The 14964-nt window shown below is 46.9% G+C and overlaps 1 protein-coding gene across 1 annotated transcript in view; it reads right to left on the bottom strand.

The window, feature by feature from the left end:
• The window catches only part of CPXM2 (carboxypeptidase X, M14 family member 2), a 117672-nt gene that overhangs the window by 99249 nt on the left and 3459 nt on the right, over nt 1-14964 (bottom strand). Inside the window, exon 2 of the mRNA XM_003794077.2 lies at nt 6461-6559. Coding sequence (XP_003794125.1) covers nt 6461-6536 — 76 coding nt within the window. The 5' untranslated portion in view covers nt 6537-6559. The remainder of the gene's footprint in view (nt 1-6460; nt 6560-14964) is intronic.

Genomic DNA, 14964 nt, shown 5'->3' with positions numbered 1-14964 from the left:
AATCTGATAAATGGAGAGATATACCATGGTCATGGATCAGAAGATTCAGTGTTGTAAATATATTCATTTTCTTACAAATGGATTTGTGGCATCAAAGCAAATCTAATCGAAATTCAAAGAAGTTTTTATAGAAATTGACTAGCTGGTATAAACAGGTGTGTGTGTGTGTGTGTGTACCAGTACACACAGAGTCAGGAATAATCAAAACTGGGGTCAGGCATAGTGGCTCCTACCTATAATCTCAGTGACTTGGGAGGCTGAAGTGGGAGGACTGTCAGAGTCTAGAAGTTCAAGACCAGTCAGGGAAACACAGTGAGACTCTATCTCAAAAAAAAAATTAGGCAAGCACAGTGGCACCTGCCTATAGTCCTAGCTATTAAGGAGGCTGAGGCAAAGGAGTCACTTAAACCCAAAACTTTGAGGCTGCAATGAGCTATGTTTGTGCCCCTATACTCCAGCCTGTATGAAAGAGCAAGACCCTGCCTCAAAAAAAATAAAAAGAAACAAACATTTTTTAAAAAATACAATAACCAAAACTTTTTTTTAAAGAATAAGATTCTGCTCTACCAGATATCAAAATTTGTTATAAAGCTTTAGTAATTAAGAGAGTGAGGTATTTCATGCATGGATAGAAATATGAATTAATTATAAAGAACAGTAAGCCTGAAAACAAAGCCAGGGGTATTTGGAGGTTTGGTATCTGGCAGAGGCAGCTTTGCAACCTGGTGTGGAAGCAATCAGCTTTCCACCTGAGTCCTGCCTTCGCCCCTCAGGCTGCTGAATCAGAATATCTCAGACTGAGTGGACAACAGAAATTTATTTCTCACACTTCTGAAAACTAGGAGATCAAGGTACCAACAGATTTAGTATCTGGCAAGTGACTGTTTCCTGGTTTAAAGATCGAGGCATCTTCTCCCTGTGTCCTCAAAAGGAAAGGACAAGTGAGCTTTTGGGGTCTCTATTTTAAAGGCTCTAATCCATTCATGAGGCTCTACCCTCAGCACCTAATCGCCTCCCAAAGGCACCACCTCCAAATAACCCCGTCCCTAGGGGTTAGGGCTTGAACACACAGACTCTATAAGGATACAATCAGTCTACAGCACGTGGCCCCCGCTTTCATAGTCAAATGTTTCATAATCCAGGAAGGAAAACTCATTTAGAACAGCTCCCACCTCAATTTTGTGTAAAGTTTTAGGGCATGTGGTAAATCTGATTTTCTGCTGAATCCATCCCAAGTCAATAGAATAAGAGGGTCTTGTCACAGCAGCCATAAGAGATGGAAAGAAGATGAGTCGGACGGTCCCAAGAGCAGCAGAAGCACACGTGCTGGCCTCTGTGGTGTGGATTCAAAGGAGCTCAGCCCTAGAATTTCTCCCACACACATAGACCAGCCCACACTTGGTCAGTGAGAGCTGCACTTAAGGTCAGCTGGGCGATACCAACAAGCCGAGACGTCTCGTGCCACCATGGACACCATCAAGCACGTCCCAGCTCTATCCCCTAAGCCCTTGTCTGGGGAGTATTTCTGGGCCAGCAAGTCCACTTTGGCACTGATTTCAGATCAAGTCTCCTGAAGCCTCGTCTCAGGCTGGCCACACTGCTCCTGTGGAATTACACACAACTGCGGGCTGTAGCCAGCCCAGGACCCGAGTGCAACCCAGTGAAGACCCTGCCACGAAACCATTATTGTAAGATCAAAATAAACCTCCCCACATTGTAAAGGAATGCTAGAAAGCCTTCAAAGGCACATGTTTGGCTTTAGAGACTAAAGAATAACTTTTTGATATGTATGAGATTCAGCCAATAGTAGAAATTGGCAGAGGGTAGAGAGGCCCTTGGTTTCCTGGTGCCCACATTCTCCGGGCTTCCTGACTGAAGGCTGCCAAGAGGGCAGTGACTCTGTCCCAATTCTGGCCCCTTGCCTGCCTTCTCACTCCCATGGAGACCTTACCTACAGATGTGTCTGTTTCATCACCTCACCTCCAGAATCAGGGGGCTGGGAATAACCGTGTCACCCTTGCTGAGGGGGAGACCCAAACCAAGCCCCATGTATGCTCATGCCACAAAGAGAAGAGGTTTACAACAAGAGCTTGGATGAAAAACAAACCAGCTGTGATCCAATTAAAAAGTCTTGAAACACACACATGCATTAAGGGGGCCAATCCCCAAGCATGATGCCTAGCTGAGGCCCCAAGTCTCATCCAGCTCAGACACGAAGAAGATGTTTCAAGCAAGCTCTCATTCACCAACATGGAGAGCCAATCCTCCTTCCACCTGGGCAGGAGATCTTGTGCCTTTCCTACAGACTTTGCTCTGGGAACTAAAGCCAAGGACCAATTTCTTTGGAGGGCCAGCCTTGCTGTTGTAGGTCATGTTCTAACCCACCTGAGCATAGCAGAACACCTGTTCTGTACACCAGAACCCTAGCTCCGGCACACCGGAGGTGCTCAACAAGCAAGCCTGCCATTCTCTCCAAGCACTGCTCCCAATGTGAGGCACAGGTATCCAGAGATGAATCAGACAGGGGCCCTGCTCTTAAGCATTCATAGCCTCTCCGAACCAAAGAGCTATTCAGAGGAATGACTGATGTGAGAGAGAAGGGGACCATGAGAAAGACGCGCAGGAAAGCAAAAAAGAGGTAATCAGGGAAGGCTTCCTGGAAGCAGCATTTGCAGAACACGGAAGTTCTAAGACGGGGTGGCAAACTACACCCTGTGTGAGGGCCAAATCCAGCCCACCACCTGCTTTGGGATAGTCCATGAGATAAAAAGAAGTTTTATATATTTTAAGGGTTAACTTTTAAATGGTTATACAAATACATATATGATATCGTTGATTTTGCCTCTTAGCCAATAAAGCATAAAATATTTGCACTGTAGTCTTTTAAAGAAGTTTGTCAATCCCTATTCTAAAGCACAAAAAGATCACAAGCTAGCAAGTCAAAATCATGGCTAACATTTGCTGAGAGTTTACTACATCCTGTGTCCTACAGTCTGCAGACATTATTTAATCTTCACAATAGGCCTATAAAGAGGATATTATCCCCACTTTATAGAGCAGGAAACTGAGTCACAGAGAAGTCAGTATCTTGCCCAGAGCCTTGGCAGCCAGTTAGTATAGAACCTGATGCCAAAGCTGCCTCTCAATCACTAACTTAGGTGCCCGTCCAGTTCCCTATAGAGAGAATGTATGAGCAGGACATGTGGGAGAAAAAAGCGCCCATGTGGCCAAGAAAAAAGGGAAGCAGAGGCCAGAAATGGAACAGATTATGGTGGGAACTGCCAAGTAGGTAATTATTCTGCCCTCAATGCATGGTAAATATCATGGGCATATGGTAATTTCACTGTGAGGCTGAAATAGGAGCAAAAGATTAGAAACAACCTAAGTGTTGATAAGTAGGTGGCTCAATTATAAAACATCATGAAGTCTTAAAAAAAAAAAAGAACTATTCTTTAACTTCATTGTGTTGGTCAGCTATTGCTGCGTAACAAATAATCCCAGGCACTTAATGGCACATAACCAGCATTTATTTCCCAGGTGTCTGTAGATCCACTGGCTCAGCTGGGTGGCCCTATGCTTCAGGTTAGGCCTCTGTCTGTTCCACTCATCACTCAGTCTCCTTGGACCAGGGGTCTGGGCGTGCATGTTTTTCTCATGGTGATAGCAGAGGCCCACAAAGCAAATGAAACAAGCAAAGCCTCAGCTCAGAATAAACGCATGGTCCCTTCACCAAGGGTCCCTTCCCTAGGCCTAAACAAGGCACACGGACCAGCCCAAAGCCAAGGGACTTTCACCTTTTGTAAAAGTGCTGAAAAGTTACATGGCAAAGGGTAAAGACATGGGGAGAGGCGAAGAATTAGAACAACGATTCAGCCAATTTCATAAACTATTATAGAACAACATTAGGATAGATAATAGTTTGGCTACTTGCCATAGCTGACACCATTTCTTAATCACAGTGACAGTCAGGGACATATTCTCTCCCTTAACATGAATGTTCCTCAGGCATGATTTTCACATTAAAGACAAGTTTTTAATGCCATTCACTCACACAGCACAATGTGGTTAACATCTGCACTGGCCACCTTGACCATGACATATTGGCATCTGTATCACCCCAACATTCTGCTGCAATTCCCTTGAGGCCCCCTGGTACAACCCCAGGAAATGCTAAGAGGAGGATGGACTCAGGGTCCTGAGAATGCCCCACGCACATCTGAGAGCGCACTGCTCAGCACCTGACCCGGGCCTCTGCTCCTCACTGCTATGTCACCCTGCTACCATGTACACCACCACCATGACCACCATCCACAGATCAGAGATCACAGTAGTTGCTTTTATCCTTAATTGTCTTCAATCCCTTCTTTTTTTTTTTTTTTTCATTAATAGAAGAAATTTCACAGGCTGAAAACCACATCAAGCACATTCAGTGAATCAGGGCCACATTGGCTGCCTTGGAGAACAGTGTCCCTAACCTGACAGGGCTGTGAGGCCAAAGTCAGGGACCACTCTGAGGGGCCCAGGGGAGGGTGGGGTACATGGAGGGAGTATATCCACAGCAGAAAAGCGTCAAGTTCAGATTTCAGTGTGTAATGTGTGCATATAGAAATGCACCTTCCGGGCAGCACCTGTGGCTCAGTGAGTAGGGCGCCGGCCCCATACACCGAGGGTAGTGGGTTCCAACCAGCCCTGGCCAAACTGCAACAAAAAAATAGCCAGGCGTTGTGATGGGCACATGTAGTCCCAGCTACTCGGGAGGCTGAGGCAAGAGAATCGCCTAAGTCCAAGAGCTAGAGGTTGCTGTCAGCTATGACGCCACAACACTCTACCAAGGGAGACAAAGTAAAACTCCGTCTCTAAAAAAAAAGAAAGAAAAATGCATCTTTTAAAATCTTTCTGAAAATGCCAGTGCCTCCTAGAATTTTAATTTTTTTTTAAACTTACCACTCTGATAATAAAGAATTCAAACCAAGCCTTCTGCTGAAGCTACTAAAAAACCTGGACAAAATATGTTTTAAAATATGAGTAAAAGCATTTTAGAACTAGCAAGACAGTAAAGAATTACCAGGCCCAGATATGATAGCATCAAGAACCAGAGAGGCGAGGATAGCATGTGACATTTGTGACCCCAGAGAAACAGCTGGTGCTGTAACAGCCTGCTTGGGCAAGAGCACAAAAAGTCAATGTCAGAGGCCCACTCAAGGTGGGCGGCCCTATTATCCCCCATTTAGGTGAAACTGCAAAGGCCCACAGCATGAGGGTGACGGCAGAAACACAGCCAGCACTGCACTGCACGGTGCACTCTCCTAAATCTGCTGGGTCCCCTCCCCGGGCACGGTACACACCTGCCCACTCTAGGATGAAATAGACTTTGCACTGGGTGAGTGACTGCAGAAGTTTATTGCTGTTGACTTCTGTTTGTACCTTATCAAGCCCTGTTAGTCACCTCTGTGATTGCTTTCAGGGTAAGTTCCTGGTTAGAAACACAGCCCCAAATGATGCCTGCAACTCCCTCTGTGAGGACCAACTCTGTTACATGGTTTACCCGCTCACATGTCAGCAGAAGACAACTCCTGCCTCTGTGAATGCAAATTCCTGAAATGTACTGTTTATTTTGAGCATACATGTTGCAAAGCAAAAAGTCCGAAATCAGATAATCTTGGGTTCAAATCCCTATTTTGTTACTTACAAGCTGCATAACCCCAGGCAAATTACCCGCATAACCAAGTCCCATTTTCCTCATCTGCAAAATACGGATGATTATAATAATAATACCACAATGATAATACTCACTTAAAGGAGCACTGGGAGATGTCAAATATTGGGCCAAGAGCCTGGAAACTTAATAAGTGCCTGCTATTACTAATATTAGCATAAATGCGATCTTGGATACCAGTTTAGAATACTAAGGACATGGTAATAGTAACAGCTACAGCACATGGACCAGAGCTTACTCTTAAGTCTAGAAGTGATACCTGAACATTCTAAGGTAGGTGGGTAAAGGACCAATATGTTCACATGACTGTAAGATACTATGCCTACCTCACACTGCCTGTCTTGGAAGCAGAAGGCTTAATCTCTGACCCCAGAGGCTTTTGGGTCAGAGGGAAATAAGAAATGCACACCCAAGGCTGTGGGTCGCTAAGGGGTCCCCTAAGAGAGGAAATGGGGTTGTCTTTGAGGTGGGAGAGGTAGGAAAGCAACCAAGAAGTCCAGGAAATCCAGAAATGGCTTTAGGCAAATCAATCAGGCCAATCTGGCTGTGAGGTCTGCTGTGCTGCGGAGGTGTGAACACACCACAGAAGCTGCTGGAATGTTCTCACCCCCACATGATGGGTAAGAATAGATGGGAGGCCCCAGGCAGCCCCATGCCTGGGGAATCTGGAGTCAGGCTGCTGCACCAGGGCCTGCCCTCCCGGGACAGGTGACTCAGGCAGAGGCTCTCTGGCACCTCACTTACTCTCTTTGACATCTTCATGGGCCACAGGGACACCGTGATCATCACTGGCAGCCTTCTCAGTGTTCTTGGTTCTCATGCCTTTTCTGTTGCTTTTTTTACCTAAAAAGGGAGAGAAAGAGATGGCTTTACTTCCACATATGCCGGGCAGGCTCAGGGTGCTGGGAACTCAACCATCCTCTCCTGCACAGCCATTGTCCCCTCTGCTCCCTTGACTTCAAAGAGGGTACCTTGGACTCCAAGGGGTCTCTGGTTAAAAGAAAGGAAGTATGTTGTTATAAACGCCCAAGAAAATAAACTCTCTTAATAAAACCAATGTACAAGCTGTCACCATCACAAGATTGCAGGATGCTTTGGAAGGTACATCTGACCGTCACTGAGGCCCAGGGATCTTGTATAAAATTGATGGAACAAGAAGTGGAAATCCAGCTAGCATCTTATACCATGCTAGGCTTCTCCCATCTCCCTCTCCTAGGCCCTGCCTTGATGGCTGTGGGTGACAATGTTGCCCCCAGTGGGAGTCCTACTGCCACACTCCTCTAACCTCCCCAGCTTCCTTGCACCCTGCACACTCTCTCTCTCTCTGCCCCAGCAACACTGGCCGCCTTCCAGCCTTCAGTTCATGCCTCCTGCTCATCTTCCTGGAATGCACTACCTTCACTCAAGCTAATTAGCTCCTACTAATCTTATAAATCTCAGTTTTGACATCACATCAGCCCCTTATACTAGTCTTCCCAACCTCCCTACCAAAATCAAACCCTCCTTTGATGGGCTCTGAAAGCATCTGTCTCAGCCCAAGTTGCCTCTAAGCAGAGCCTGATGCAGGGGTTTGGGTGCACTGATGTCTTGAGAGAGGAAGGAAGGGAGAGAGGGAGGCAAGGAGGATGGGGTTGGGGAAGGAATTAAGCAAGCCTACAGTCTTAGCGTGAGTTTGGCTCAGTCTCAGCATGAGTCTGGCTCAGCACATGCCCCGGAAGGAAGTGCTGGAGCAACAGCGCACACAGAGTTGCCCCCACTTGAAACAAAGGGCCACCCTCTCTACTGCAGTCAGCCTCTGGCTACAAACTGACCCACTGGGGAATCGGAGATGTAGCCTCCCCAGGGAACTTTTGCAGAGGTGGGAGATGTGCAGCAGCTGGAGGACAGGTGTGCCTGTGGGGAAACAAGGAACACCTGTGGGGGCACTGGACGCCCCACCACAGCTCTGCACACCTGTCCTGGGGCAGCACCCCACACCACACACCTTAGTTAGCACCCTGACACCAAAGCCCCGGCAGCACCCACACCACGCCTCAGGCAGCACTCTGTTACCACACCCCAGGTAGCACCCAGACACTACATCATATTAGATCCAGACCCATGAGCAAACCCAGCTCTGCTCAGCTCTGGGATTCTAGTAACGGTCTAGATGTCACGCAAATGTCCTACTTCCCCAGAGAGTCTGATTTCCCTGGGGACCAACATGGGAATTCCCGGGGATGGGATGAATGGCGCCGAGACAGCAGGCTGGGCCCGGCACCCTCACTCAAGAAGCAACAGGCAGGGGTTAGGTCCCAGTCCAGGTCCAGCCAGGTGTGTCCCAAACTCCTCGAGTCCTCAGGTGACCTGCCCACCTCTCTGTGTCCCTCATCAGTAGGAGACAACCACAGTGCCACAAAGGAAGTCACAGCAGAAAACAAGTGATGCGAACAAAGCACTCACTGAACAAAGGCAGCTTCTTTTTTTCCAACCTTGAATGTCATTATGGAACCCACAGGCCACAAAGCTCTATTCCCACTGCTGGAAGGATGGCAGCTAATGTGTGTAGCATGATTCACAATGTACAGGGCATTTTCACATCAATTCTAACATCCTGCCTCGGCCAGGACCCACTGAGGACACCAGAGTTTTTTATGAGCATCATTTTATGGGGACTTTGAGACTCAGACAGGAGAACAGATCTGCCTAAGGTCACAAATGAGCTGAGACTGCCCCCAACTCTAGGCCCTTCCCAGACGTCACATGGGCCCCCTTCATAGCCCCTTCCTCTCTTACAACAAGAAGGACAGCATCTGCTCTGCACAAACAGAAGAAGAAAGCGAGATGGAAACAGCGTGCAGAGGAGCCAGAACCCAACCAGCGCCTCCGTCTGGGCAACGGGACAAAGCAGAACCCCTTAAAGTCACAAGCTGAATGCAGGCCACGTGTTCTATCCTGGTCTGCAGTGATAAATACAATTCTTGGTTCATAGAACACTATTTTTCCCTTCTCTGTACAAAGAGCTTATGGTAGCAACTCCCCAGAACCTGGGGGAAAAATGCTTTGCTGCATTTTTGCATTTTCCCCAGGAAATGCCAGTCCAACAAGCCATGCCCAGTGTCTCCTGTGAAGGGCTCTGCCCAGGGCTCAGAGGTCCTTGCCTGCCTCTGGCTAAAGGACCCACATTAGGAGGAAGACCTCAGGGCAGATTATAGCTACAGCCATTGACGCACCACAAACACCAGTGGGTCCTGGAAACTCTCACATAGGGAGAGCCAGGAGGACCCTGCAGGGGAAAACTTAAACCAAAGCAGCTGGAGATACCTGCTCCATAGCATGTTATTAGGAGTCACCTGTGCCCTTATCCAACTCTGAGGACAGGTGGCTCCCAGAGGAAGCAAGGATCCTGGCGATCAGGTGGACATAAGCAGCTGGATGGTGCACTTGTGTCCATGCATCAGTGACCTCAATGGTCTAGGGCAGCGGTTCTCAACCTGTGGGTCGCAACCCACAGGAACTGTATTAAAGGGTTGTGGCATTAGGAAGTTGAGAGCCACTGGTCTGGGGGCAACATGAGACTGTGGGTGGACATGGAGGAACTAGCAAAATTATCTGAGTGCGTTTTACCAGAGCTAGAGCAAAACCAAGCAAGCGAGCAATTCAAATCCTGCCACCGTCCCTCTCCACTGGGTCTTTCTTCTCTGGGAAACCCTCCTCTGGGGCAGCCACTCCTGCAGAAGGCACAGGCCCCATCAGACCAGGGGCATAAGGGACAAATGGGGTCAGCTAGTACCTTAGCAGCCACCACTCCCACCCTCCATGCAGTCAGCAGCTGCTTTCCTGACTTGCACCCAAATACAGCCCTTTGCCTTAAAGAGACACCCTGGTACAGGCAGCTGGGCCTGAGCCTTCACTGTGCAGGGTACCGCTCGTATGTGCCAGAGTGGGTCTGCCTGCAAACAGAGCCTGAGACAAGAAGGCCTGGGGCACAGCACTGTGCCCAGGAGAGGATTTCAAGAAGCACCAGGAAAAGGCAAAAGCAATGAGAAAGGGGAAAGGAAAAACCAATAACCAGACTGCGCTGCCTGGCAGAGGACTCTTCCTGGCTGGGGTGTCCAAGGAAGCTGGGTCAGGTGCCTCTGGGCCATACCTCCAGAGGCTGGGAGGCTGGGCATTGACCCATGTCACTGCACACCTGCCTGGGACACTTGGGTTACTACTGTTGCTGTGCCACAGTGAGAAAGTGAGGCCTAGAGAAGTCATATGTGTCCATGAACGGCAGAGCCAAACTCTGACCCCAGCGCTCTCTGAATCCCAAACAAACTCAGTGGGGATCACCTCCACGTACCCTGCAGAGATCAGGTGTTCCACACACATCGGTGACATCAGGATCTTAAATTAAAATTGGAAGCTGTTATGTGCCATGCCAACATCCTGTGATTCCCGATGAGTAGCCAGCTGGTACCTGCCAGCTAGCTGTGGAGTCAGCCCTTCCACAAGGCCATACAAAGAAACCCTAATTCCAGGAGTAGTTTCATGGGCCCAAAGCAGCAGCTGCAGTGGCCAGGAGGGCCTGAGAGGGCCACAGAGGCCAAAGCCTCTGCAACCTGTGTCACCTCAGATTCAGGTGACACTAAACCTGAGAGCTCAGGCTTCCTGGCCCCTCAAGGACATCCAGAGGAAGCCCCCACTTCAAAAATCTAGGCTCTAGGGCCAGGCTGCCATTGTCCCAGCACGCAAGGCATCAGCCCCCATGAGCTCTGTCAGGCACAGCATGTGGGACACAAAGGAAACATGGGGGCTATTTTTAAGGACGACACCATCCAAGCCAACTTCCCCAAACGTGGGTGTGTCCTCTTTATTATTTGCACGAGCCCTGGTTTGTAGAACCGTGGGCACAGGCAGGAGGGAATGTGCCAGAATTAGTAGTTGACTTTGGAAAGCCTTCTGGAAAGGGAGGTGGTGTCTTAGAAAGCTGCTTGCTAATGGACAGGAAACGACGTCCTCTCCCTTGGAATTTTATAGGGAGTTCACCTGGACAAAACACTAGTTAACTGTTTAGGTGTGCTAATAGAACCATGATTGTTTTTAAAAATACATATTGAAATATTTACAAACACAATCTCCTAATCCTTACACTTCAGCTTTGCCCACGACAAGACATTTCCATCCAAGGCCAACACTGCAAACCACCCTGCAAAGAGACTAAGGGAAGGCTAAATGTGAAACCCTTTCCACCCAGGGGCCTGCAGCACACACAACAGAAAGGGCTTTGTTTACAAGTAAACAAGCTCAAATAACAGCTCTTTAGTTATTTTCCCCACCACTACAGCCCAACACTGTACAAAAGGCAAACTCCAGAATTCCCGGGACAGACATACAAACGAACGTGGCTTGTTGCCCACCCTGCAAATTCCCTGGGCCCAGGGCTACGGCGGGGATGTGGGTTTGGGCATATTTGAACAGTGGTGCATTCTTGCCAGTGCCTGAAGAAAGAAGAGACAAAGGACCAAGAGGAACCCAAATCTAAAGGCTACACATCCAAGCCTACTTCTAACCCAGTGTGCAGTAAAGGCAGAAGGAAAAGTTCTTCAAATCACTTATTCAAATCAATAATTCAGTTTATTGATTTGTTCATTACTGCCAAGTGGGAGAAAGAAGGTGAGTTATATAACAATGGTTTATTTCTCTGTCTATTGTAGTCTCCAAAAACAGCATGGCCACAAACCAAGGTCATCAATGTGGAAATGGTGTGGGAAGCAAGTACAGCCCATGACTGCTTGCATGCCCGATCTGTGGCCCCTCACCCCATCCCTAACCCCGGGATAATGAAAACCAAAGCCAGAGACTCACATTTGGGACCCATTCAATGTAAGATTTTCTTCAGGGATCTAGAAAATCCAGAATTTGACCAGAAACAGCCGAATAAATGGAATTTGAGAGAAACACATTGTCGGGTCCATATGAGAGAGAACAATCTTGCAATTAGCCCTGTTCCTCCAGTGAATGTTGATAGCCCATCTACGGAAGTATGTGAACAGAGGCCAGGCAGCTCACTGTCAGAATCTCGCCATGTACAAGAACTTGTCCTTGATGACCACTTAGGTTCTGTCTCTGGGGTGAACTAATGTTCATAGTGAGGATCTCAGAAATTATGATCCCAAAATCCCTAAGCAACCTCAGAAAAATATCACACAGTTCTGTATCCCAGTGGGGCTGGCGCTTCCACAAATCTGTACATGTTTAAAATCGCAGAGAACATGCAAACAAATGCATGTAAAAACTGATCAAATCTGCATAAGGTATGTAATCTAGTTAATAGTATCACGCCATAGTCAACTTCCCGGTTTTGGTACTGTATATAGCAGTGACTCTCAACCCCCTGGGTACATTTGGCAGTCAATGTCTAGAGACATTTTTGGTTTCAACAACAGCAGGGAAGGTGCAACTGGATTCCAATGTGGTTGTTGCCCTGTGCATTGTAGTACACTGTAGAAGCATCCAGTGGGTCATGCCCAGGGATACTGCCAACATCCTATAGTGCACAGGACAACCTCCTTCCTCCCCCATGGGCACACCATACAAACACGAGTGGCCAAAATGCCAACACTGCCAAGTTTAAGAAACCCTGCACTGTAGTTATCTGAGACATTATCACTGGGGAAGCTGGGTGATGGTCACGTGGAACCTCGCTGTACTATTTCTGCAGCTTCTTATAAGTCTATAATTATTTCAAAATAAACACCTAAATAAATGTTTTTAAATATTCCACCCCATTCAGTATATCAAGGCCCTACTTCTCTGGAAATCTACCAGCTACTCAGAACAAATGCTATATTCTCAATTAACCAAAGGATTCAGGCCACCTTTGTAACAGCCTGTATAAGCCTATGGCTAGGAGGAGTGAGAGTTATAAGAAATACCTGTAATGGAACACCTTGATGAAAAGGGCATGGAAAGAGATTTAGTTCTAACAAGCATGAGAGAGCTCCCGGGATGAGAGCATTGGTGAATTGGCAGTCTCTACACCTGTGGTGTTGAGAAGCACGAGCTCAGCCTTATATTAGGCTGGAGGGGAGGGCAGTCTGTAAGCATGCGCATTCTATCACGGGTCTACTTACTCTGTCTCCTCTCCTGCCTGCAGAACGCCAGCACGGTGTCTCTCTGCTGAAGATTACCAAGCTCTGCTAAAGACTAAGATCTATCTGTTCTAAGAAGACTGCTTTACTCTTTCTAAGATACTCTGTCTCTCTCTCTCTCCAGCTAAAGTAGGTAGCCCTCAGGCACCTAAGAGAAACTGTTCCTGAGCTAGGTAGCTTAGTGGTCCGTGTCCAGAGCCTACCTAAGCTGGGCCCGAGATCCAAGCAGTCCCTGGCCCTGACATAGTGGTGTCAGAAGTGGGGTTCAGTGAACATGGACCGAGGGGGAAATAAGCTTTAGCAAAATAAGAAAAAGAGAAGAGAAATAGAAATACTTAGAGGGAAAAGAAATATCTAAGAAAGACAGCCAACAGCGGGCCTTTCTCATTCGGGGTTTTTCTTCTTTCCTACGTTTTCTCTTTCCAAATTCTAACTACTTCTGTGGGGGAAAAAAAGCTGCCCAAAGCTTTCAGCCTCTTCCGGGAAGCGGCTGGAGAAAAAAAAGCAGAAAAAAGCCTTTAGACAGGAGGAAAGAGAAAAGATAGAACTAGGAGATAAGAACCTTTAGTAAACAAGCCTTTAGCCTCAGGGGTGAGAAAAACCTTCGGTAAAACAGCAAAGTTTGGGAATAGGTTGCAAGAGTTTATTAAGTTAGGGAAGAGAACTTCTAACTGCCTTCCCCTAATACCTTCGCCCAATGCCAGCAGGAAGCAGCTTTTGAGAGACCAACGCCCCGATTCCCTTTTTGGCAGTTAAGAGTTCTGTTTAAAAAGAAAAGAATTGAGGTAGATTGAGGCTGGTGAAGAAATAATGGAAGTAAAGGTTTGTAAAACAACTAAGACTCCAGAGTAAAAAGAAACAGCTAAAGAGCTCCTGTCTCTTTAAGGCAGCCAAAGGTTCTAAGAATTGAAAAGGAAAGATTGTAAAAAGTAAAAGGCCAAAGAAAAAAAGCCAGTAGAGAAAAATCATGGCAAATGAGATACAGCAGTTGAAATACAGTTGAGACATCAGATGAATCTTATAGTAGATGCAGGTAAATGCTATATTGACAGGACAACTCAAATTGGGCAGCTGGAAGAGTGGAGGGTAAATCCCCCAGTTAACATCAAATGCCATGAATGTGGGAAGCTAGGCCGTAAGAGAGAAGAGTTGAAAAGGGAAAAGAACGTTGAATGCTAAAGAAAAGGAACAAAGAGCATGTAACTTCCAAGTGTATGTCCCAAGTGTAAAAAAGCTTTCATTGGGCCAAACAAATGCCATTATTAATTTGATAGAGGTGGAACACCTGTATAGTAGGGAAATTATCAGTTGGGCCAGAATCAGAACCCACTGGTAAATGAAAGAAAACAGTTTAATATTTTCATTTCAAACCATTCTCAGAAAATAGTATGATTCAATTCTATGCCATAGGAGCACTCTGTCAGCTTGGTTAGACCTGTGATGCTTCAGTGTAAAGCTGGGGAAATTAAACCAGATCAATGGATGACAATGGAGAATGATTAGATTGAATATGTTTGTGGAATATTAGGTTATCCTGCGTGGTGAAGGGGTAACCGACCTCCTATCAGCGTCTGTGTGCTATAACCGGGTCCAGCTTGAGCCTCCTGTCTCAAAAAAAAAAAAGACCTTTAAGGGAATTAACATCACAATCACTTTCCTCTAGAAGTGGCTAATAGTTTAAATCTGTATTGGGCTTCCTCACTTAAAGAGCCCATACCTGGAATTCTGAACTCTGATAATTAACATCTTTTGCCTAGAAAGAAAAGGGCTAGATAACAGGAAGAACCGCCCTTACCACATTAAAAGTTACTTTGTTTGTATATAAAAAAGGGGAGAAATGTAGCAGCCTGTATAGCCTATGGCTAGGAGAAGTGAGAGTTATAAGAAATACCTGTAATGGAACACCTTGGTGAAAAGGGCGTGGAGAGAGATTTGGTTCTAACAAGCATGAGAGAGCTCCTGAGATGAGAGCATTGGTGAATTGGCAGTCTCTACACCTGTGGTGTTGAGAAGCACGAGCTCAGCCTTATATAGGCTGGAGGACAAGGCAGTCAAAAAGCATGTGCATTCTATCACGGATCCCCTTACTCTGACTCTGTCTCCTCTCCTGCCTGCAGAACGCCAGCACGG

The sequence above is a fragment of the Otolemur garnettii genome, unplaced genomic scaffold (assembly GCF_000181295.1).
Source record: "Otolemur garnettii isolate 467f Iridium unplaced genomic scaffold, OtoGar3 scaffold00075, whole genome shotgun sequence".
Classification (NCBI taxonomy): domain Eukaryota; kingdom Metazoa; phylum Chordata; class Mammalia; order Primates; family Galagidae; genus Otolemur; species Otolemur garnettii.
The sequence above is the reverse complement of the archived record's forward strand: the minus strand, read 5'-3'. Positions and strand labels throughout refer to the sequence as shown.